Consider the following 24356-nt stretch of genomic DNA (forward strand, 5'->3'; position numbering starts at 1 on the left):
ACAGCGAGGAGCGCAGGGTGCCTGCCACTCCCGACAAGCAGACTCCTCTGAATGCAGGGCTGTGGGCCTGGCTGCCATCCAGGGGCCGAGTTCCCGGGGCCCCAGGAAGCCGTTTCCCTGGGGAAACAGCTGAGGAGGCTGCCGCGCCCACGTCTACTCTCCCATTCATAGGCGGCGGGAGGTCTGGAAAGGATCGGCTTGCTGAGGACGGGTGTGTGCTCACTCCCAGCTCACTCCCAGGCTGAGGGCACCGAGCCTTACCCTTCTTCACTCACAGACACAGCACTTCTCTAGCGCCTGCCCCGCACGCAGCCCAGGGAGCAAGATGACACTCCAAGGCCCAGTCTGAGTGAAGACACGGGGTGGGTGGGGGAGGCCGAGGACTCTGGGACAGCCCTCTCCCTGCCCTTCCCGCAGCCACCTCTGGCCCAGGGGCGTCTCCTGCCTGCACCTGTTCTCGTCAGAGGAGCCGACGGGAATTGTATGAAGACAGAGCCCGCCAAGCCTCCTTCGGCCCCTCGGCCAGGGAGCCCTCCCAGGTTGTCCCCAGCACCCTCTCGTGCTCTCAGCTCAGGTGTGGCCTCTGAAGGCCCCTGCGGCTTGGGAGGCTCCCTGAGAGCAGGGGCACAGCTGACTCCACGCTGTCCCCCGGCCCCTGGCCCCGAGCACCACCGAGCTGCCTCGTGGGGCTCAGCCAACCCCCTCTCACATCCTCACCGTGTGGCACCCGTGCGTCGAAGGGGGCCCTCTTTTCCCACATGAGCCCTTCGTGGGGGACCGTCCACCTGCTGTTCCCTTCTGCTGCCCTCTCTTCCCGTTCAGCCCTCAGCAGCTAGACCACTGCTCTGTACGCAGTAGGTGCTTAACAAATGCTTTCTTAACACAGCATTGAGATCCGCCAGAGTCGGCTTGCCTGGGTTCAACCGGCTTTACTGGCTGGGGGCCTGTGCACAAGTCGCTGGACGTCTCTGGGCCTCCCTATTCTGCCTCAGTCCTACGGCTACTGGGAGGATGACGTGATGTGCGAAAACTGCCCAGGACACAGCCAGCTGTCATCACCCCCACTGGGGGGCTCCCAGGGATCTTTGAGGGGGGAGTGAGAAGCAGGAGGTTCTTTGGTGAGATTAGGAGGGCGACCAAGTGCACGGACATACCCCAAACCCACACCTGCGGGTTCAGGTGCCAGGCCAGGCCCAGGTATACTCCCTGAGTGGCAGCGAGGGGCCAGGGGCAGGGGACCCTTGTTCCTTACACGGTCCTCAGGACAGAGCTGGCAAACCTGAGCAGGAGCACCTCCGGCATGGTCCCTGAGGGGTGGCCGCACCCTGCAAGCTCACCCAGAAATGGGCCTCAGAGAACGTGTCCTGGTGTCCCCTGGGGGGCAGTGTCAGCCCCAGAGAGGCCCCGTGCCACCAAACCGCCCTGCAACAAAGACACGGCATGAGTCACGGCCAGGCTGGCCAGGGCTGTCACCCTCCTTCATGGCCGTGACTCACTGGGCTGAGCACCCGACTGTCATCCGCTCCCTCCTGAGCCCACACAGCCTTGACCTCGATGCTGCCTCAGGGATCCTGGCTCTCTGACCCCAAGGCCTGTCACCAGCCCCAGCCTCCCTGACACTGCTTCCAGTCCCTGTCTCTGTGTTTGGGGGCGAAGGAGGGAGGCCTGTCTCCCAGAACCATGGAGAATACTCCCTAAGGAGAGTGTTGCCTGCTCTGTGTCCTGAGAACCCTGTGTGGCAGGAAGGCAGGCTCTCAGCTGCAGCCACTGAGGCTGTGAGCAGCCTCCACATGGCCTCCCCAGGCCCCTCTGCCTGCGACCCCTGTCCCTCACTTCTCTTAGTCCACACGCCTGGGTCACCTCGAAGGCCAACCCCACCCGCCTGAAGACCCCACAGAAGACTCCCGAGAGCATGCCAGGAGGGCCTGGCGACAATAGGGCTCACCTGCTTTCTCCTGGGGGCCGGCAGGCTGGGAGCTCTGCATCCCTGTGCGGGCTCGGCAGAGGCACCGTGAGTGTGGGAGCCGCACCGCCAGTGCCCTGGGTTCCAGGTAATGAGACAGTGGGGTGGGTGTGAATGGGGACCCAGCCCAGTCTGCCTGGGGCTGCCTTCGAGGTGTGGCCCCAGATACCTCTGACCCACCTGGCACGGGCCCCACTCACTGCCCACCAGTGGGACTTACCTAAGAGGGACCTGCAGGTGCGGGTGGGGCAGGCGCAGTGCTGGCTGTTGTCCTGGGCAGAACCACAGGGACAGTCGCTGCGGCAGCCTGACTCGCCTGGAGCCACCGGCGGGAAGCTCGCCCTCCCGGCTTTTCCTTACTGAGTGAGCTTGTGCTGTGCCCAGCGCCTCACCTGCACAGGCCCCTTGCAGCCTCTCAGCAGCTTTGATGAGGGTTTGGTCAGAGCCCCATTTTCCACAAGAGGTGATAGAGGCCCCGCCAGAGGCGGGATCCGGCCCTCGAGACCCAGGCCCGACTCAGAGACCCTGACTCCGCGAGCACACTGCCGACTTACCCACTGTGTGCATCGTCAAACCCAGCCAACCGTCTCATCCTCGTCCCCGGAGTCCCCGCTCCATGGTAACAGGCATCCCTACACCCTGCCCTTTGCCCCCAGTGCCCCCTCCACTTCCTCCCTCGCTGCAGACACACGCAGGTTTGTGGCATCACACCTGCATCTTCTAAGCCCAGGGCCCCTGTTTCGTGGAGCCCTGCCCCCCAGCCACCCCGGAGGTGCCCGCCCCAACGCCGGAATCCCACACTGCCTCTGGGGCGAGTGCCATTGCAAGAGGTGAAAGAGCGAGGCAGCCGCTCATTTGAAGGCCGAGGCGCAGGGCACAGGGGCAGCAGTGGGGACGCAGCTGTGCCAAGGCCCTCCACCCAGTCAGAGAGCAGGCGATCCCCACATCGCTGCACTGAGGCCACAGCGGGTGCACCAACTTCCAGAAAATTCTGCCCTCCACCAGAATCCAGAGCCTTAAAGGCCTCTTTCCCCAGCGACCCTTGCCCATGGCACCTCAGGAGATCCTGACAATTGGGGCCTGCGGTGCTGGCCCGAGCCCCCCATGGGTATGAGACCCTTTGAGAACCTGCGTGGAGACTGTCTGCCCCCATCCATCAGTGTACCCAGATGCTCTTTGCTGGTTCGGGTTCCAGAGATTTAGCAACGGCAAGAGGTGGCCCTGGGGAGATGCGGGGGCGGGGGGGGGATGGCAATCATTTGGGGGCTTGCAAGAACCCATGCCCCAGTCGCTCAGCCCCACCCAGCAGCCTGATGGCCAGGCTGGATGCAGTTTCCAAATTGACGAGGTCAGGCAAACAGGCTTATTCCTGGATCAGGAGGGTTCAGGAAATGTGCAACCGCCCCGCTCCCTGCCCTGACAGACCCTCCTCCTGCAGGAAGCCCCATGCTTCTTCCTGCAGCTGCCCGGCCAAGCCCCTCCCAGAACGCTTGGTGTGCAGGTGCTGGGTGGTGCCTTTTCAAAACACAGTTGTCTGCTGCACGATGGAAATCTCAAGTCCACCTTCCTGGAGTTGGAAGTGAACTCTGCCTGCCTCTTGACCGACCGTGACTGCCAGCGTAGCACGGGCTCCACACAGATACTGCAGGGACAGAGGTGAGCAAGGGGAGCCTGGCCCCACCTCGAAGGCTCAGAGACGACAGGACTGGCAGTCAATAAACAAAGATGCCCCCGAGGTCACTGCGGAGCACCGGACCCAGGCTGGGGCAGGGAGCAGGTGCGATTATTCAGGTGAGGCAGAGGGCAAGCGCCCTGAGCGGTGGGCAGCGGGGAAGGCCGCTCAGCAGGGCGAGGATCCGGGCCTGCAGGAGAGACCCAGCTCATGTGGGGCTTGCCAAGGTAGAGCACTTCTGGGGACCCACAGCCTCCTGGAACGGAGGGGCGCGGTTTAAGATGTATCCTTCCAGGTGGGCCCTTGGCCTTCTCTCAGCCCCCAGTCCAAGGCCCCAGCCCTGAAGGCCTCCCCTTGGCTGCTGCCGAGGGGGCGGGGTGATGTGGCCCACTCACTGCTGATCCAGCTGGCAGTGCCCAGTGTCCAACCCCATAGAGCCGAGTCACACAGAACAAGCACTGGTCATCAGGGTGGCCTCGAAGCTGGAAGGAGGTGGCAGGCAGTCTGACCGTGCCCAGGAGAAACTCTCTGGGCACTGAGACACGAGGATCGTAGCCCAGCCTCTGCCTCAGCTGGGGGACCGTGGGCAAATCCCTGGTCCTGTGTGGGACTCAGTTTCCTCAGCCATGTCACAGACAAAGGGCTTTCCAACTTCCCCGGGGTTGCGATGGGTGCCTGGCTGGCTTCCCGCTGGGCAGGGCCAGGCCGCCAGGCCTGTGGGGCGAGGGGAAACAGCATGGCAGGAGCCACGCTAGTGCCGGCCAGCAGTGGCCACGCGCCCAGCACTTGCTGTGTCCAGCACTGCTGCCTACACCTGAGGCGCTTAGTCCCCACAACAGCCCGGTGGTGCAGTTGCTGCCCATGTCCCCACTTCACGGATGAGGAGACTGAAGTGCAGAGGGATCATGTAACTCGGGCAAGGTCTCCTGTTGGCAGAGTTGAGGTACAAACTCAGGTGAGTGGGTGTCTCATGCTCTTAACCAGCCAGCTGGACCCTGTGGTCTCCGGGGTGATGCATGTGGGGGAGCAGTGGAAAATGAGGTGTAGAGGGGGTGTTCCATGATCCTCTGCTGCTCTGCTGCCCATCATTTGCCTGTAGACCCTAACAGCATGCCTGTCCCTCAACTGTGTTTGGAAGAGTCTTGTGTGTAAGCAAGGCACATGTGACAACTCACAATGAAGCCACGATGTTTCAGTGACGGACCTCAGTGTGACAGTAACCCAGTAAGGTCATGGCGGAGCCGAAAACTTCCTGTCACCCAGCGACGCCGCAGCCCTCCAACAGGCAGCACACTGCACCGCTCATACGTGTGCGATCAGGTGCAAACAGGCCTGCTGCCGGCGAGGCGCACGAAAGCACAGCAGACACGACTGGATACAGCACATGCCTATCGCCAGGGACAATGAATGACTGTGCTAGGGGTCTGTGTGTTTCCGTCCCTGAGTTTTTATCATGTTCTAGAGCACGCTCTCTCTAAACGTGCAACAGCCTCGCTGTGAGCCTGTGAGCTGTGCCACACCAGCAGCACCCTCATCCGGCTTGTGTTTGCTCTCTCGATGGTGTCATCTTCTCCTGCGCTTGGTTCAATCTTGTCTTATTTTGGGCACTAATGCACTGCACAGGCTGGCAGCCCAGGAGCAACAGGCCATACTGGACGGCCCAGGTGTGTGGGAAGCTCCATCTAGGTCGGAACTGCCCTCTCCATGAGGGCCGAGGACACCACTGGGCAGTCAGCTGTGTCTGTCATCGCTGCAGTCACGCATTGCTTAATGACGGGACACACTCTGACAAACGAGTCCTGGTTCTGGGAGGACTCCTCTCTGCAGGCAGTGCTGGGGGAGGCTGCTGGGCGCCAGGTGGGGTGTGCTCGGTTGCTCACCACCCTTCCCTGAGCCAGACTTGACCCCGCAGGTTCCCTCCTCTGGCCTCCCGCCTCCAACCCACTCCAACTGATGCCACTGCCAGACACCGCCCCAGCCAGGCTCTCCCAGGCTCCTGCTGCCACCATGTGCCCCGGGGCCCCTCTGTGCTCCTCCTGTGGCCCTGGCCATCCCCATGCCTGGCTGCCCCTCATCTGGCCACACCAGCCTAGCCAGACCCAGGAGTTTGCCTGGCCCTAACCTGCCCTATCTTAAGCACACCCTCAGTCCACATGGCCACTGCCCACCCCTGGGCACTCACACCTTCCACACCCAGGACAAGCTGCCCCCTTCTCCAGGTCCTTTGGAGCCCTTCCTCCAGCCAGGGCCGCATCAGGTCCACAGAAGCAGGAGTCTCCACCGCACGCGCACTGCATGGGTACCCCCGATGGATGGCAGGGGCCACAGCCACAGCCTCACTACCCAGCAAGGGGCTGGACCTCAGGCTCTTGGAGGCCTTGCAGGTGAGGAGGCCCTACTTCTGGAAGCCGGGGTCCACTCTGGGTCCTCTGCCCAGCTGTGGGGGGCTCTGTGCCCAAGGTGCATTCATACTAATTCCCTTCCGCTCCGTCCTTCCACCTTCTACCCCCCCCACCCCGCCCCCTACCCCATCAGAGGCAGCCGCACGCCACACACACTGGCCCTGCAGAGGGCTCAGACCCAGCCCTTCCTGTCCTGTACTTCACCACCGCCCAGACCTCTCCCGTCCCTGAATTTCCTGTCCTCCCACATGTCTCCTCACCGTCTGGACACTATTCTCTCTGCCCGCAAGCCCTTCCTCTCCTCTCTCACTGACGCTGCCCTTGAACGTCCGTCCAAGGCCTGTGTCAAGTGTCTCTCCTGGGCTCGGGGGTTCCACACGCTGGGGAGTTCTGGGACGGGGCAGGTCCCACTTCTCAGGGTCCCCCCCACCCGGATGGACAGGGCCTGGGCCCCTCCCTCTGAATCACAGATTAGAAGGACACACACAGTAGAAAGGCGGTGGAGAACCTTGACCCTCTGCTCTCAGGCAGACAGGGAGGCTGAAGCCCAGAGAGGGGCAGTGACCTGCAAGGGTCACACAGCAGACTGGAGCAGACCCTTTGGCTCTCCCAGGCCTTGCCTGTCATTGACGCCATGTGCCTGACAAAATGGGGGACATTCTTAGTGACTAGAAAATTTCTCCTCCCTCCGCCGAAGCCCGACTCTCACTCCTGCATGTGAATTGTCACTGCACTGAGCCCCCCTAGGCCACACAGATGGGGGACAGTGAGGAGCAGCTCCACACCGCACACGTCGCAGTCCAGACCCTCCCTTCATGCCCAGACAGAGAAACCGAGGCTCAGAGAGCGGAGCAGCTTGCCCAGGTTCACACAGCAGAGTTCAGGCCCTGGGCCCACGCTCGGAGGACGGAGACCCGAATGCCAACTCACCCGGTCCCCAAGTTTTCCTGGGTGGTCCCCAGGCTTACGTCCGGCTGGCCGTCCTGCAGGACCTCTCTGCTATCCGGCATGCTGGGGTCCTTGGGGGGCGGCTGCATGCAGCCCCACAACTGTGCGGTGTCCGCCTCGGGAACCTGCCGGAGAGGGCTCAGTCTCGCACTGTTCGAGGCCAGTCTTGAGTGGGCAGCAGGGGCGGGCCCCGGGCCGGGGGAGAGGCCACTGCAGAGGCCGTTTCCTCCCTATTTTTAGAAGCTCACAACACTCCTCAGTGGTGAAGCTGCTCCGAATTAAAACTTTCCTCTCCTTGGTGGTTTTGTTCCCCTCACGAGGAGGAGAATTTCAATGAAGCCAGTGTTCTTTTTGATGCAAATACACTCCCAGTCTCCCAGGAAGCCTGGCCAATGGGCTCAGGGCTTCTGGGTCCCCAGAAAACCTCCCCAGCACCAAGCCGCACCCCCACTGCCCGCACTCTGATGCTTCGCCTTGTGGGCACTGGATAAGGCCCCGGGAACGAATTTCACCCACTCGGCCCGCCTACCCCAGACCCACGCTGGAAAATGGACGGTGGAGGAAGACCCCCGGGTACTGCCCCTACAGGAGGGCGTTTAGTTAGGTGACATGCTATGGGGGACCTGGACGGTGGCCGTCCAGGGCACCTGCACCTCAGCATGGTCTGTCCTTTAGCTACAGGGAAGTGTAGCAGCAGATGAGCTGGTGACCACACACGACGAGGGGCAGGGAGAACAGAGGGCTTCCTCTGAGCAGCGGACGTCTGCCCCGGACTCACCGTGTGTCAGTCCCTGGGTGCAGCGGGGGTGGTTTACAATGACAGAAGTGTATGCTCTCAGGGCTGGAGGCCGGAGTGCCACATCGAGGTGTCACCAGAGCCTGTCCCTCTGAAGGCTCCAAGAAAGGACCTTTGCTGGTGGCTGTTGGCAGCCTCCATGTTCCACTTGCGAATGCGTCACTCCAGTTTCTCCTGCCTTCTTCACAGGGCCGCTTCCCCTGTCATGTCTCAGCTAATGACATCTGTAAGGATCTAATTTCCAAATAAGCTTTTATTCCAAGGTTCTGGGTGAATGTGAATTTTGGGGGGGGACATGATTCTACCTGGTATAACTACACACAGGAGAGGCTGGTGGGAGTCCTTTGTCTGCAGAAGGGGTCAGTGAGTCCAGTGGGGCTGCTGGGGAAGAAAGGGTTGCTGGCTGGAACCGGATGTGCTCCGGGGACCAGCAGAGTGTGTCAAGGTGGGGCCCAGTCCACGGTACGCTGTCCAGACAATCCAGGGATGATGCCGGTGTCCTTACCTGGAGCCTGGACAGGCCCAAGGCACTGGCACCGTGTGGCGTGTGGTGTGTGCATGCATGAGCACGTCCCTGTTGTGCCTGTGTGTGTGTGGCAGGTGTATATGCATATCTCTGTGTGCAGGGTGTGGGCGTGTGTCTACATGTTGGTCCGTCTGTATTTCTGGGGTGGGGGGGGGCTCCTGGCTTTTCTGCAAATCCTCAAGGAGGATGCACCAGGGAGGAACCCCAGGAAGTGGCAACCCCCAGCCTCTGGCACCACACAGACCTGGTTCAACTCTTGCCTCTTCTGATCATTTGCTGAGTGACCTTGGGCAAGGGACTCCGACCTCTGCACCTGAGCTTTGTCACCCGAGGGTGGGTCTTGGAGGTGTCGCTGAGGAGTGAGCTAGGAATGCTGAGAGGCACCCAGCACAGAGCCGGGTCGGCAGGGCTTCCTCGTGCCACTGCCGGGTGCTGAGGGCGCACCCTGGTTTCTGCACTTTCCTGCTTCCTTCCCTCCACCGGTGCCCGGTGGGGGCCGTGTTCCCCCGTGGGTCCGCACGAAGGCAGAAACAAATATTCACAGAAACCAAGATTCCAGAAGCTGCTGGCCCAGAGTGGGAGGGCGCAGGGCGCACAGGGAGCCAGTTTTTCCACTCCTGGAGATAAGAGAGGAGAGCGAAAGTAGATGAGAAGTGAGATGGAAGGAGGAGGGCGTGTGGGGCAGGGAGGAGTGAGGAGTCCTTGAAACGGGAGGGGAGGGGCTGGAAGGGACTCAGAAAACAGTGTGGGCTGAGGGCAGAGCCCTCCCCAGTTGGGGGACCCGGGTGGTTTGCCCGCCCCCCCACCAGGAAGGCCCCTGTAGGACCGAAGTCACTGCAACCTCACCCAGCCACTGTGGCCTGCATCCCACTCCTCTGCTTGCCGCTTCTGAACGGATGGTCCCTTGGCCCAGACGCACGATGCCGCCTATCAGCTGACTCTCCTTCACCTCCCTGTCGCCACCCGATGCAGCTGTGTCAGAGAGGCCTTCCTGCCCCATCCAGCACCAGGCCCTCACCACCACCGCACCCCCAGCACTGTGTGCTTTATCACCTGTCTGTCGCCTGGGATGCAGGCTCGCGGGAGACAGGGGGTTTTGTCTGCCCCTTCAGTTCCTTCTCTGACCTTCTCTGCCTGGCACAGAGCAGGCACTCGGTAAACCTCTCTCCGAGCAATGACCTGTGACCAATGAGTGCAGCCGAGGCTGCCCACTGAGCACTGTGGCAGCTCCTTTTCGAAAGGATTCCTGGGAGTCCTCAGGCAAAAAGGGGACTCCCTGGGCAAAAAGGGGATATCATGTAACAGGCGGTGTGACCCAGACGGTGGTGACTCAACGTGAAGATATGCTGTCTGGTTAACAACAATAATGATGGAAAGAAGGGTGCTTAGGAACGCCAAGGAAAACAACTTGCAAAACCAAATCACGGGACAAGTAGGAAGCAGCCTCTATGCCCCGCCCACTGGGAGGGAAAGCACTGCCGCAGCCAAGTCCTTGCTCGCCCCCTGGCTTTTCACTGTGACAACTGACACCCATTTTCCGATCCACCTTTGAACCCCCTTTCACGACTTTCGCCACACCTGCTTCTGGGACTGTACATCATTTATTCCTGTTCTTCACCTCGATTCACTTTATAATGAGAAAACTGACTGTACCTTCATCTTAAGCAATTAGATCGTGAAACCACAAACTGAAGGGCTCATAATGTATACACATACGTGTCACAGGTGGGCACAGGTAACCGGGTTCCTGGTGATCGTGGACAAAGAACTGACCCGAAAACACAGTTTATAGCAGACAGAGAGAGGGGTATTAAGTGCTAGTGCACTCCACAGAACATGGGAAGAGGCCAACTCTGAGCAGAGACTGACCTGTGCTAGAGGGATTCCGTTCTTACAGGGCAGATCCTTCCTGGCTAGTTTTGGCTGAGTTTTATCGAGCATATACAAGCAGTTGCACTATTTTAAAGCTACTGTGCATGCAGTCTCCCGTGATTTTCCATGACTGGCCACTGGAGAAGGGGGTCAGTTGCATGATGCTAATTTATTATAATGCATTATAATGAAGCAGGGGTCATGTGGCATTTTCTGGGCAGGTGCATTCATGACTCACCAAGATTCAGTGCTTTTCCAGAAATCGGGAACCACCAGTCTTAGACCAGGGTCTCTGTCCTGTATCGACATCCTTTATCTTAGCTCTGGGGCACCTCCGGAGTTTCTTCCTTCCGGACTATCTCCTGCCTCATACATACAAAGGTATTTCCCAATGTTTACTGAAATAAATATGAAGCTGTTCTTTCAAATGTCCCGTGTACCACCTCTAATATTTCATCACAGGACACTTCTGGAATCTGTTACAGAAAAAGCTGGGAACTTTCATTTTTGTTCTCATCAAAGAATGCAAATGTCATCCCTGGTAATGAGAGGAAGTTAAGGAAGGGCTGACCGAAGACGGGAGGGAACCAGGTTGCTCACATCCTGAGGGCTTCAAGATGCCATGGATGTCAATGTGGGGAAAGGCCAGTGGTGACAATGTTCAAGGTCAGGAGCAAAGAGCTGTGCCACAATGGGGAGGGGGCCAAGGGAGACGACCTGAGTCACTGCACACAGGGATCCTGTTCAGCTGATCAGTCGAGGTCTAGGGACAGGTGTCTGCTCTAAAACTGCGAAGCCCTCAGGAAAGAGGTACTTGCAATGGAAGCAGTGACTGAAAGAGAAAGGTGTTTGGGAGGTGGGCCGGGGGAGGACCGCCGTGTACTTTGAACATCAGCCTCTGGCCTACTTTTCTGTCACTGTGTGTATATATTTGTAAGACATATTTTTATTTTTTTAAGTTTTGAAATGCTGCCTGGGGCTCTGGCTGGAGGCCTCTTGGTCCAGGGCCAGGGCGAAGGCAGAACTACAAGCCTCTGCTGGCCCCTGGTGGCTGTGGCTGCAGAGCCTCCCACTGGCCCAAGTTTCCAAGGAAAACTTTCAGGGACCTGGCAATCACCACCTTCCTCTGCTGCCGCCTCCTGGACCCCAGGACGGGGTGCCTCTCTGCCACAGCTCTGGACCCTGCATCTGGTCCCAAGTGCACCTGGGTGCACTGCAGTCCTGTCCTCTCTGATCCCTTTCTGAACTGAGTGGGTGGAGGTTGGGGCCCAGGGTCAGAGCCGAGTTTCCTCCAGCTCCACAGAGAACCCAGGGAGTTTTGAGGCTCAAACCCCTCTCCCTGGGAGTCAGATTCTCAGAGATTTAGGTCACCAGGACAGCTCTCCTGCACCCAGGGCAGAAGAAAGTAGGCACAGACAGGATTCCAATGAGCAGGGACAGGGCTGGCGGTGGGCCCTTTGGGGGAGGAAGCTGGGACAGAAACAAAAGCAGCGCCTTCTGCTGAGAAGGCACCTTCTTCCCTGGCCTGGGGAGCCGTGGATCTGTGGATCTAGATGGCCCAGGGCAGGGGTGGGTGGGGCTCAATGGCTCTTTTTAAAAATATTTTATTTACTTTTATAGAGAGGGGAAGAAAGGAAGAAAAACATCAATGTGGTAGAAATACATCGATTGGCTGCCTCTCACACCCCACCAACCGGAGACCTTTCAGTTACTGCGCTGGCCAACACTCAATCCACGCAGCCACACCAGCTGGGACCACGATGGTCCTTGAATTAGGTATGTGATCCAGGCTAAGTCACCTCACTTCTCTGAGACTCAATTTCCTCATCTGTAAAATGGGAAGCCTTGCTTGCAAGGGGCAGAAACCCTAACTGAAACCAGCTTAGCAAAAAGGACAGCAAAATAACTCATGTGACCCAAGATGAGATGAACAACTCAGCACAGGAGGGTGAGGGGTGCGGCCCGGAATGGATCTGGCTCTGCTACCTCCTTGTCCTCACTCTCCACTGGGTCCCTCCCTCAGAAGACCGGTCCAAACGTCTACCAGTGCTGAGCACTGGCCTGTGTGGATGTCCCAAGTGACGGAGCAAACACCCGGATTTTCCTGTGAAACAGTGGGCAGGTGAGAAACACTCTCACTTCCTTTCCACCCTCACTCCTGTGCCCTGGGATCGGCTCCCAACAAAGCCTCAGGGCAGAAGCTCTGCTGTTTTTAGGGACACCTGGGGCTGAACAGCTGCTTACAAGCCGAGTGACCTTCCTCAACCGCTCAGGGCTTCAATATTCTCATCTGTAAGACAGTAATTCTTACCTCCCAAGGTTGCAGTGAGTTAAATGCACAAAAAGCACTTGGAGCTGTGTGGACACTTTCAACAAGAGCTACTCTTGTTATTTTTATCACCGAGACCCTAGAAAGCTCCGAACTGTGACAGAGGCAGGCCACCACAAGGAAAACGGAGGTTTGGGTGACTCTCTCCAGGGCTCTCCTGGGGCAGAGGGTGCTGCCGCCGCCCCTGAAGCTGGGGAGTGGATGGCAGTGGGGGCAAAGCACCTGACTGACAGCCAGCAGGACCACAGCCATCATGGGCCAGACCCTCCAATTCCTTGGGTGCACCAACCATGTGGACATGGACCCCGAGGATATCCGTGCCCTTCTTCACAAACCTGGGAGCGTTTACTTGCAACTCAAAAAGGACTCTGTACATGTGATCAAGCCAAGGGTTTTGAGGTGTGACTATCCTGGATCATCCAGTTTCTCCAATGTGATCTCAGGGATCCGTCCCCATAAGAGGGAGGCAGGCGGGTCAGAGTGCGTGAAGATGTCATGACGGACACAACTCGAGGGAGATTTGAAGACACTGCTGCTGGCTTTGAAGATAAAGAGGCCATGAGCCCTCGAAGGCTGGAAGCTTCTAGAAGCTGGAAAAAGAGAAGAAATGCAATCTTTCTCTCCAGCCTGTAGGAGGCACGCAGTCCCACCACACCCTGATTTTAGCCCAGTGAAGCCCATTTTGGAGTTTTGACCTCCAGAACCGGAAGGGAATGAACATGTTGTCTGACAAAGCCACCGAGTTTGTGGCGTTTTGTGACAGTAGCACAGAAAACGAAGGCAGGGCTCTGGGTGAGGACACTGTAGGGCACTGGGGCTTTCAGCAGCCTCCTCACGCACATTTGATCCTCACCCGTGGGTTCTTTTATTATTATTGCTTTTTTAGAGAAAGAGGGAGGAGGAGAAAAAGAGGAGAGAGAGGAAACATCGACTGCTTGCCTTCCTGTACACGCCCGGACTGGGGATCGATCCTGCCACCCTTCTTTTCATGCGGTGGCGCTGCAGCCAAGTGAGCCACACTGCCCAGGGCTCACTGGCGTTTCAGAAAGGCGGATTAAATGCCACACATATTTACCAAGCACCTTCCATTTTTTAGGCACTGCGCCGGGCCTTGGGAAGAGTGGGAAAGGGAGACACAGCCCCCTGCCCTGGGTGGAGTGACAGTGTCATCCGAGGTCCCTCCACCCCATCCTGGGTCAGAGGCCAGGGCAAAGTGAGCTGATTATCTTTGACCAGCAGCCTAAGCAGAACCAGTCCCCACCTGGCAGTTACAGGCCTTCTGCTTATCCCAAGGGCTCTGAGGACTGCGCTTCCAAGCAGGGGGTGGGGGGTGGGGGCACGTGGCTGCAGCCCGTCTGTGCCCACTTCTGCCCACTGCCCTTTCTCCAAAGTGCAGCCTGGGGGTCTCAAGGCACAAGGGGTCCCCCAGGGAGTTTCTCAAAGCACTAAGTAGGCATGGGGGGTGGGATGGGGGGGAGCAGAGAGGGGCAAGTCACTCCCAACCCACCCAACAGCTGCACTTCTGGGAGTGTATCCAACAGAAAACTGTCACACCTGTGCACAGAGGATGCCCTAGAATGAGCATCACAGGTGCCCCCTGCAAACAACTTAAATGCTCCCCCCCAAGAGCAGCCAGACATCGAGGAAAAAAAGCCAAACGAAAAAAAAAAAAAAACCAAAACCCTAGTACGTGACCCCATTAATATAATGTGTACAAAGAGGCGCAGTGAATCTGTTTTAGAAGTCAGAACAGGGGTTCCCCTGGGGGTGCACAGGGTTGGGAGATGGGGCGGGTGGCTGCTGGATGCAGGTAACGGTCTGGTCCGGGCGGGGGGTCTCGGCGGACCCGGGTCTGGTGGCGCACGCGACAGCCCGCCCGGAGGCACCGGCGCGAGCCCCTTCCCCACGCCAGACCCGCTCCCGGGGGGTGACCGGCGCCCAGAACTGGGCGTAGCGGCGGCCGGCGCTATCGCGGCGCTGCAGTCGGCTCGGCGTCCTGAGGAGGCCCCGCAAGGCGTGGTCCCCGCACGCAGCCCGGCGCCCGTGACCGCACAGAGGCCCCCGCCGAGTCCCCGGCCCCGCCGACCCCGCACAGCCCGCGCCCGCGCGGGAGGTCCGAGGAGGCGGTCGTCGAACCCCCCGGAAAGTTCTGGGCGTTTGTGGCGTCATCGTCCACGCGGAAACTCCCGCCCGCGCCCAATAAAAGCCGCGGCGGAGGCGCCGGCGCCCGAGAGCGAGCGGGAGCGCGACTGACGGGACGGAGGCCGCGACGGGGTTGCGGCGAGACGCAGCCGTGACGTGGCCGTGACGCGCCCGGGGCGTACGGGCCGCGGACTGGCCGTGAGGTGACCGGGCCGGGCGGGCGGCGGGGCGCGGAGCGGCCTCCTGAGCGGCGTCGCCCGCCGGCGCCGCGGGGACAAGATGGTGAAGGAGACGGAGTACTACGACATCCTGGGGGTGAAGCCGAGCGCCCCGCCTGAGGAGATCAAGAAGGCCTACCGGAAGCTGGCGCTCAAGTACCACCCGGACAAGAACCCGGACGAGGGCGAGAAGGTGCGGCGGCGTGGGGGGCGTGGGCGGCGTGGGGGACGCCGCGGACGGGACGTGGGGGGCGGGCCAGGGGGCGTGCGGGGCCCGAGGGGCCTGCGGCCGGCGGGCGGGGGGCGGGGCTGGCGCGGGAACTGGCTTCGCCCCGCGTTGCCGGAGCCGGAAGTGGGGTCTGCGCCCCTCTCCCCGGCGGGTCAAGCCGGGTCAGCCTCCGCCGCGCGGCCCCGTTGCCCTTTTTAGACAGGGACCTCATCCGCCGCGAATGTTCCAGGCTCTCTGTGACAAATGAGTCACAGCCCAGCCTCAGTACCACGAACCCCTGGAACCTGCGTCCTGGAAACCTCCGATCACCCTTTTCACCCGGGTCCCAGCCTGCGTTTTGTCCCCAAAGGACCGGCCTCTGTCCCTGCTGAAGGCGGGTCGCCCGCCCTTCCCACTCCTTTCACGTCGTGTCATTTTCTTATAGAATGCTGCTGTCCTCAGCGGGGTTGGGGGGCGGGGGCGGTTTTTCTAGGAGCTGAGCCCAGGGACACCCGGCCGCTTTTGAAGTCTCCCATTATCCCCCCCCAGCGGTTAGTTAGGGCAACCGACGCTCATATCAAGCAACCTGTCTGCCAAGCTGGGGACAGCTGCTTCAGGACGGGTGGCCGGGTGGCGACAGTGATAAAATATTTATATTTAGCTACAGGTGCCGAATGGGGCTGCCACAAGTTAAAAAGCTTTCCTGCGGGACCATGTGTCTGAGGCCGGCTGGGTTCGAGCCGGGGTGTCAGTGACTCCTGGACACGCTCCCCTCGGTCCCTGGACCCCGTGTCTGAGAATCCTCGGGAAGAAGGGCGCCCCCAGGGTTAGGGTTAAAATGCGTTTCCGTGGGCGCGGCCCTGAGCACAGCTGTCCGGGCGCGCTGTTTGGTGTGTTAGCCCAATGTTTGTTCGCAGCACTGAATTAGTGTCACGTGAGTGAGGCCCTTGCAGGTCAAGTCTGGCAGGTCCCCCTCAGCAGGCGATGGGCCCACTTTCCAGAGAAGGGGGAAAGCCCTACACACCCATTCTCAGCCGGGACTTCCTCCCGGAGGCGGCCCCTGGCCCCTGGGCTGGGCTGCAGAGCCAGCCCTCACTCAGCCTACATTGAGTGCGACCCCGCAGGACACACCCGCGCTCCCCAGCGCCACGCCGGCAGGGCCCCCCGTGCCCACGCGTGCCTGTCGGCTGGCTGAATGAATGGAGACGGCGGCAGAGAACACAATGGAAAGAACTTCGCGTGGGAGGACGAGAGAGCCCCGTGGAGGGAAATTGTTGCAGTGCAGGCAGAAGCGGGATTGGAAATCGAAGGGGGACGGTGTCTCTGTTGTCATACGATGATCCCTAAAAGAGAACTCGTTGGTTCATTCACCAGCTAACCTCCCGTCTGGCCCTCCGTCCTCTGTGTGGGGCACACCGTGTCAATCTTTTCTTTTCGTGCAAGTCTGTATGTAGTGCTTGCTCGTCCACTTCAGCCGCCGTAGGTGGAACCTTCTTTCCTCCTGAGTTTCTCACTGTATTATTAATGTCTCTTCAAAAATAGATTAAGGCGGTCCTGTCCCCACCGGCTCCAGGATAACTGAGACGGCCGTTGGTGTGTCGGTCTTTGTTTTGTGCCCTGTTGTCCTGTGTTGCTTAGCACTGGTCGCGAGTGTTTGTTGTCAGGCACTCTGTCCTGGAGTCCGTGCTTCTTTCCTCCGCGGCTGGTTTCCGTGGGATACTCGGGAGGTGAGCTAATGAGCTCCTCCCTCTCTGGCAAGGACAGGGGTGTATTCTTGGCTATTACCTTAACCGGCTTTCCAGATGCCTTTGTTCTTATGGTCATTTTCACTGTAACTTTCAGTTTGAATAAGATTATCATGAAAGCTAAAAAAAATCATAAAGGAGCCATTTTTTTTTTCCTCCAGTGCAAGGTGCCTTCCAGGACCACACATTGCATTTAATTTTCCTGTATTTTAGTTTTGCAAAACGTGCTTCCATTTCAGTTTTCTGATTTTTTTTCTTTGCAACTGGATTCCAGTGATCACATTTTTGGTGGGAATGCAACATGTGGGGTATTTTGTCTGTCTCAGGGCACTGAAGAGGCATAGCTGAAGGTAGTGCCAAAAGGATTTGTTGGCAGCTGAGACAGGAGGGAGCCAGTAAACGAGGTTCTGGCCTTGCCAATAACTGGCACATCGGGGAAACTGCGGGAGGGGCGGGACAGTATAGGTTTGGGAAAGTATAGATTTGCACACAGTGCTCGCAGCCTGCGGCTCATAGACACTAACAAGACATCTGTAGTTGAATTTCATGCTAGTAACTCTGTAAAGCAATCCTCACCAGTCCCGGGCTGGCTCCAGTTATAGGTGAAGTCCTGGCTGGGCTTACTGCCTCCTGGTTCCACATGACTCCTGTTTGGTGCCACCTGAGTAGGAGACACTTTCCTTCCCACTGCTGTCCCTGTTCTCTGCAGGAGCCCTGCCTGCCACTGGTCCCTTAATAATGTTCACTCCATGTCTCCCACCTTACAAGAGGAGTAAATGGAAAAATCGAGTTCCAGATAACGAACAGACCAGTTAGCCTGGGGGGTTGGGTGCAGAATACCTCCAACATTGCATTCATATGGTGGGTTTGCTTAATAACACAATCCGAAGCTTACCTTGTTTAAAATTTTATTTATTGACTAATTCGAGAGAGAGAGGAGCAAAGGGGAGAGAAAGAGAGAGCGACAGAGAGAGAAACATCGACTCGTTGTTCCACTTACTGATGCATTCGCTGGCTGATTCTCATATGTGCCCTGACCTGAGGTCGAAACCGTAACCTTGGTGTATCAGAATGATGCTCTAACCTTATCTCCTAAGGTGCCAGAGCACCTTATCTCTTTTTAATTGCTCTTTTTTTTTCTTTTAAAGTTTAAGCTCATATCCCAGGCATATGAAGTGCTTTCAGATCCAAAGAAAAGGGAGATTTATGACCAGGGCGGCGAGCAGGCCATCAAGGAGGGAGGCTTGGGCAGCCCCAACTTCTCCTCCCCCATGGACATCTTCGACATGTTCTTCGGTGGCGGAGGGCGGATGGCTAGAGAGAGAAGAGGTAAATGCTGTTGAAGACCTCAAGCAGGTCCTATAGTTTCTAAATGGTTCATTATTGGGATCAGGACAGATCATGACTTAAGAGGGTATGAGTGTCATGATTTGGGAACTATTCGTTTTAACTACTTCACCCCTTGTCTAGTATCTAGGCTTTCTGGAATCTCTTAGCACATTTAGCAATAAGCTGCCACCCTCTAAACACCATGTATAAATGAGCAGATGGAGGGGTGCATAGAAAGGAGGAAGGTCAGGTTCATCTTGCCCTCTTTTCTCTGTCATTGGGGTCAAGCTCCTGAGTGTTCTCAGAGCACCTCTCTGCCTGCCTGCACCCTCTCCCTCCCCCACCTCTGCCCTGGGCTGGGCCCTGTGTTGGGCGGGTGCTCTGCTGTGTGCGGGTGGCCTCCTTTTCTCAGGCTGCTCAGGAGACTTTCTAGGCAACACAATCTACCCTTTTATGTTTAAACATCTCGGTAAAAGAATCTAGCTGCCTCCCTCTTCAGAATGCATTAAGATTAGCAGCCTGATCCCCAGGAAATGAATGAAGGATTTAGTCCTGAGCCGAATGGCCCCAGGCTGTAGTTTTTGAGTTCTGGGATTTGCTCTAATTTTTCTACCTCTTACCTCCTGCCAAACTACAGGCTGTCACCTGTGACTGTCACTGGTGATTTCTCATAGCCCCCATTGTCCTGCTCAGCATACTGTTGACAAAGTGCTTCGGACCTTGAAACTGGGTGGATAACCAATATCACGACCCTGGACAAAAACAGAACAAAAACTCTCTGCCTTGGGGTTGACAAAGGGTGGTGGGTAGTCAACAAGAGGCCCCTAAACAAGGCTGCACTGGTTCTCACATTATGGTTGACTTTGAGCTTCAAAAAGCTCGACTGTCAATTCTGTGAACTGTATGCTGAAAATCTCAGTGTTTTTGGGGGGAGAAGTCCTTGCCCTGTTTCCTGGGTATTGCCCGCTCATAGATTGGACGACGCAGATGTGATGAAAACCTTGGGTGTCTCTTGCCCAGCTCTCTCACTATCGGAGACGAACAATTTCTTGCCCTTAATTCAGTCATCTCTCCAAGCTGACAGCCAGTAAACAAGGACAGCTTGTCTCAGGGGCTGTGAGCAGCAGTGAGGGCCCTGATGCTCCGGATCCCGACAGGCGAGCACAGCACTAGCACAGACAGACTCCCCCACTGAAGACAAAAGGCCCACTGTCCTGCCCTCGCAGATGAAAGGGTTCCCACTTGGCCACAAATTACAGAAGGGCTCAAAGAGTCAAGTGCGTTAGGCTCAAGGAAGTTTCAGTGAAAGGTCCAGAGATGGGTTATCATACCCTCCCCTGTGGGCAAAGGGCTCCTTTCACGGGGAGAACCTAGGCAATCAATTTCATTGTAACATTGCTTTAGGTTCTCTCGATCGCTGTCCTCAGATTTGTTTTGGAAATAAAGATGGAAACTCTTTCTGTTGACATCTATAAATGATTAATTAGCTGCACGCTAGAAGGGGTGTTAGTTCTCATCATTGGCAGAGAGCCACAGGAATGAGCAGGGAGGGGACGGTGGCCCAGGCGCAGCTCTGAGTCTCTGGAGAGACTTCACACGAGAGTCCTATGGGTGGCATTTGATACAGTGGTGTATTCACTCATTTACTAATTGCTTTTTCTTTCCTCCCCCTTCGTAAGGCAAGAATGTTGTACATCAGTTGTCTGTAACTCTTGAAGATTTATATAATGGAGTCACAAAGAAATTGGCCCTGCAGAAAAATATAATTTGTGAGAAATGTGAAGGTAAAAATCAATTTTTTAATGATTCCCAAAGTTCTGATCCCTTAGATCTGGAAACAGTTCTAAGTGTTTTATAATTCAGAAAAAAAAATTAAAGGATCTTTTCAAAGGGAGGGTCAAACACAGATTGCCAGCAGGCAACCTGAGGAACAAATTTGTTTCATTTGTATATTTTTATGTCAGCTGCATATTTATTTAATATATGACTATTATTTTATTTATTTACTTTTTAATTTAAATTGTTTTATTGTTGTTCAATTACAGTTGTCTGTGTTTTCTCCCTACCCCCCACCCCTCCAAACCCACTAATATATGACAATTATTTTTAAAAATTTAAAAATAAGGCAGTTCACCCAACTTAGGAGTCAGCAAACTTTTTTGGCAAAGGGCCAGATAGCAGATATTTTAGGTTTCGTGGGTCACGTGGTCCCTGTCACAACTATTCAACTCATAGTGCAAACACAGCCACAGACAATACAAACAGACATGCCCGTGTTCCAGTAAATTTGACTTAAATGTACATGTGATCTATGTAACTTTTAAAATCTGATTTCTAAAGAACTCACTGTCCCCCAGAGAGTGGGCTGAGCTGGGTGGCTGCCCTGCCCCGTGACAGGGCTGTGTTCTCTGGTCTTCCACAGCCCACCCTACACGGTCACCTGTAGCTTGGGTGTTTTCCCCCCTGGAGTGGAAGCAACCACAGCTGATGGAGCTTTAGCACTGGGTTTGGTGTGGCATCACCAAAAACACAAATGGAGGAGATCCCATGTTACCATGTGGCTGTCATCTCAGCGAGAACCACCCGGCCACTTCCACCTTCCTCGTCCTGTTTAGAAATAGTCCAAGTGGCGGTTCACCCACCATGGTGGGCCCGCAGCAGCCGTGCCTCTCAGGGAAGAGCTCAGCTCTCGTCTGTCCACCCACCCTGTCCGCAGGCGTCGGCGGGAAGAAGGGCTCCGTGGAGAAGTGCCCGCTATGCAAGGGCCGAGGGATGCAGGTGCACATCCAGCAGATCGGGCCGGGCATGGTGCAGCAGATCCAGACCATGTGCATTGAGTGCAAGGGCCAGGGCGAGCGCATCAACCCCAAGGACCGCTGCGAGAGCTGCGAGGGTGCCAAGGTGGTCCGGGAGAAGAAGATTATCGAGGTGCACGTTGACAAAGGTGAGGCTGCGTAGGGGTGCCCCCCGGTGCTCCGAACGAAGTGTGGTTGCTGAGAGAAATGGCTCATCAGAAAGGGACAATGTTCCACAGGTATGAAAGACGGGCAGAAGATAGTATTCCACGGAGAAGGCGACCAGGAGCCCGAGCTGGAGCCTGGGGACGTCATCATCGTGCTGGACCAGAAGGATCACAGTGTCTTCCAGAGGCGAGGCCATGACTTGATCATGAAAATGAAGATCCAGCTTTCCGAAGCCCTTTGTGGCTTCAAGAAGACCATACAGACACTGGACGAACGAGTCCTCGTCATCACGTCCAAATCAGGTACCGGTTCACATGTGCTCCCGTCGTAAGTGTTCAGTACGTTTGGCCGGAAACTACTGGCCACGGAGCCTGGCCTCACCCGTAAGGCCGCGCTCTGTTACACACATTGGCAACTAGATTTTCTCTAGGTTTGAAGTCCCCGTTAATGGCTTGGAAAATTTAATAACTTTAAAATAATCTCCTAGAAAAAAATTTCACAGTGGGAGCGGGGGGAAGGGCCTCAAACAAGAATCTTGGGGGGTCTAAGAGTCTACCTGGAAACTGCCAATGGAACTAGAATTTTAAACTTAATTTTTGCATAAGAGGAAGACTTGGCGGATGAGAGGTGTTTTTCTGTCAGTGGTTATGTGTGATCCATCCACGCATTCCTCCAGCCTCAATGTTGGTGACTGCATGCAAGAGACATTTTAAAAACAGAATTTTCTTGAAGAAGGACCTCTCAGCGTTCCCTTGCAGGCACCCGTAGGACTGTCTGCACTCACCTGGGGGAGCTGGAGGGAGCTACTTGGGGAACCAAAAAGGTTCTTGAGTTTGGTCAGCCCGCCAGCTCTGGTAGACACCAGGCTCCCAGCTCTTGGGAGGGTGGGAGTTTGCAAGGGCACCAGCGCCCATGCCTGGGGGGGGCTGAGGGGATGGCAGGCATGTGGAAGTGGGGAGGCCAGGCCAGCACCTTGGCTTGAAGGTGCCTCAGAATACACTGAAGGTCCTTTATCCATGCCACAGAATGTCTGCACAGGTGTGGTGGAGGCTAAGCCACCCATGTACCCTCGACCCCCTCCCTGGGGGCAACTTCTCCTGTGGCCATCTGAGCTGTGAGGCTGGAGGGCGGGAGTCTGACCGTTCAGGGCTCCCTCCGCCCCCGTCTTGTAACTGAACTTTCCCCGCGGCAGGCGAGGTGGTCAAGCACGGGGACCTGAAATGCGTGCGGAACGAGGGAATGCCCATCTACAAAGCGCCCCTGGAGAAGGGCATTCTGATCATCCAGTTCCTGGTGAGTTCACAGGTTTGTTTTCATGGGACAGAGCCAGTGGCTTCACTGGGAAGGGAACACACACCTCCTGCTCTCTCCCATCTCCTTTTACAGGTAATCTTCCCCGAAAAACACTGGCTTCCTCCAGACAGGCTTTCTCAGCTAGAAGCTTTGCTGCCTCCCCGGCAGAAAGTGAGGGTCACAGACGACATGGACCAAGTGGAGCTGCAGGAGTTTGACCCCAACGACCAGAGCTGGCGCCAGCACCGGGAGGCCTACGAGGAGGACGACGACGGGCCGAGGGCCGGGGTGCAGTGCCAGACAGCCTGACGGCCCTGCCGCAGGAGCACCCAGTGAGCATCAGGTTGGCACCCTGAAAACGGCATCGCTCCAACTGCCCGGTCAGGGTGTCCTGTGTATGTGTTCAGCATTCTCAATGGCTGAGTGTCTTTCGGGTTTTCTTTTGGTTGTAACCTGTTATAACTTAATTATATTTAAACGTTTTAAGTGTAAACCACCTCCAGTCTGCATACAGAATCAGTTTATTTCCACGTTCGGGATCCACAGCCAGGCCAGGGACCGCACTGATGTGAGCGCATCGAGGTTTTGCCTGACTTCGTTCCCCCACAGACCGGCAGTTCAGGCCGCAGCCCCTGGTCTGCAGCCCCGGGGCCAGCCCGCCCCCGGTCTGGGTGGCTTTCCTTCCCTCCCGGGCAGAGGCACCTCCTAGCGTGGTGCCTAGCAACCCCCTATCAGGGCTGCTAACGTGACATCCAAGTCTGGCTTCCAGCCAACCCTCCTCGAGAGCAGAAGCGTGTCTGTCTGTGGACCCACCTTGGCTGTGGCACCTGGTCCAGGTGGACTGGGCCTCGGCCACCATGGTTCCTAGTGCTCTGCACCCGAGTGAATGGAATGGAGTGTCAGTGTGTCTGACCACCTCTCCTGGAGGCTTCCTGAACCTTCCAAGCCTCGTGGTGAGGATGAACCTGTTTTCAGTGAAACATGGATGCAACTGTTTGTGCCTCCCGCACCTTGTTTTTGATGGTTTTAATGATTTTCTGTCGACAAATGTTGGAATGCTTGCCCACCAAAGTGCTTCCTTGTGAAGAAAATGAAACCTTCCGTGTCCCCAGCAGCCTCAGTGCAGCCACCAAATAATGCGGGTGGTCTGCCCCTGGCGCTTCCTGGACACCTGGGGGGCCTGGAGGGGCACACGCGTCTGTGTCCCACCTCACCCACCCAGACTCCGCGCCTTCCGAAGCATGGCGCCTCCCGCCACACAGCCATAGAGACGGGCTTCCTGCTCGGGACGTGTCCTTTCACTCCTGGCAGGCAGGCCACAAATGGGGGGTTACCTCAACTTGGAGCCATGACTCCTCTCCGTCCCAAAACAGTCACAAAGAAAAACTACCTTCTAAGCTGCTAGGCTAAAGCAGAGGCCACTCGTCACGTACGCTCACTAGGTCACACGGCACCTGCGAGTGTGGTGCAGACCAGGGGCTTCCCCTGGGAGCGCCAGGGAGGCCGAGCAGTTTGCTTGATGTGGGCATGGAAGAGCCTGCGGTGCCACTGTGACCCCTGGTCAGGACAGACATAAAGCCTGTGCTTCCGACGGAGCCCACGTGGAAGTCAGTGTACAGACGGACTGCACCTGCAGGGCGCCCTGCTCCTGTGCTGTGACTTCCTCACAAATGATCAGCAGAGAGCTGTTTAGTGGGCGACCAGGCAAAGTTACATTTGGTTCCTTCCTTCTCACGTGAATGGAATCTGGAGGGTATTGCTTCAAATTTATTCCGCCTGTACATTTGTCACTTTAAGATTAAAGTTGAGCTGGTATGAGAGACAAAGGGCTTTGGTGTTTTATTTTCCAGACCTCAGACGAACAGCGTTTTGTGCCAGCTTGTCAATATAACGGAATGAAGTCTCCACACACGGAGCTTCATCTGGGGGAGACGCAGCCAGCAAGCAGTG

General features: G+C 56.9%; 2 protein-coding genes and 1 long non-coding RNA gene across 7 annotated transcripts in view; 1 reads left to right on the plus strand and 2 right to left on the minus strand.

Annotated features, from left to right (window-relative positions):
- Positions 1-14109, minus strand: part of ACSBG1 (acyl-CoA synthetase bubblegum family member 1) — a 32094-nt gene extending 17985 nt beyond the window's left edge. The window contains exons 1-2 of one of the 5 annotated variants that reach the window (XM_053658860.1): positions 9361-9397; positions 6968-7110 (exon numbers count right to left, since the gene is read on the minus strand). In XM_053658860.1, coding sequence (XP_053514835.1) covers positions 6968-7074 — 107 coding nt within the window. In that variant the 5' untranslated portion in view covers positions 7075-7110; positions 9361-9397. Of the gene's footprint in view, positions 1-1252; positions 1347-6967; positions 7111-7763; positions 7852-9360; positions 9398-12843 lie in introns of those variants that run through there. The other 4 variants (XM_053658864.1, XM_053658861.1, XM_053658863.1 and 1 more) reach the window with 4 other exon arrangements.
- Positions 7890-9454, minus strand: LOC128626433 (uncharacterized). The gene is made up of 3 exons (XR_008390394.1): positions 9154-9454; positions 8552-8924; positions 7890-8015 (listed from the first exon to the last, which is right to left on the minus strand). It is a non-coding gene; the product is annotated as an uncharacterized LOC128626433 (long non-coding RNA).
- A 726-nt stretch (positions 14110-14835) lies between the features above and the next one.
- On the plus strand, positions 14836-22903 carry DNAJA4 (DnaJ heat shock protein family (Hsp40) member A4). Its single transcript, XM_037155907.2, has 7 exons — positions 14836-15061; positions 17970-18150; positions 19830-19934; positions 20867-21094; positions 21185-21415; positions 22306-22406; positions 22500-22903. Exons 1-7 carry the CDS (start codon positions 14930-14932, stop codon positions 22713-22715), a joined length of 1194 nt encoding a protein of 397 aa, XP_037011802.2. The 5' UTR covers positions 14836-14929; the 3' UTR covers positions 22716-22903.
- Positions 22904-24356: the final 1453 nt, after the last annotated feature.

This window comes from Artibeus jamaicensis, unplaced genomic scaffold, assembly GCF_021234435.1.
Source record: "Artibeus jamaicensis isolate MK-2021 breed Jamaican fruit bat unplaced genomic scaffold, CSHL_Jam_final scaffold_612, whole genome shotgun sequence".
Classification (NCBI taxonomy): domain Eukaryota; kingdom Metazoa; phylum Chordata; class Mammalia; order Chiroptera; family Phyllostomidae; genus Artibeus; species Artibeus jamaicensis.

What these genes read in the sequence shown, in the direction of transcription:
- DNAJA4 (XM_037155907.2), top strand. Translation starts at nt 14,930, where the DNA reads ATGGTGAAGGAGACGGAGTACTACGACATCCTGGGGGTGAAGCCGAGC. An exon ending in AATTTGTGAGAAATGTGAAG is followed by an intron (nt 19,935 to 20,866) that starts GTAAAAATCAAT and finishes CCCTGTCCGCAG; the next exon opens with GCGTCGGCGGGAAGAAGGGC. An exon ending in TTCTGATCATCCAGTTCCTG is followed by an intron (nt 22,407 to 22,499) that starts GTGAGTTCACAG and finishes CTCCTTTTACAG; the next exon opens with GTAATCTTCCCCGAAAAACA.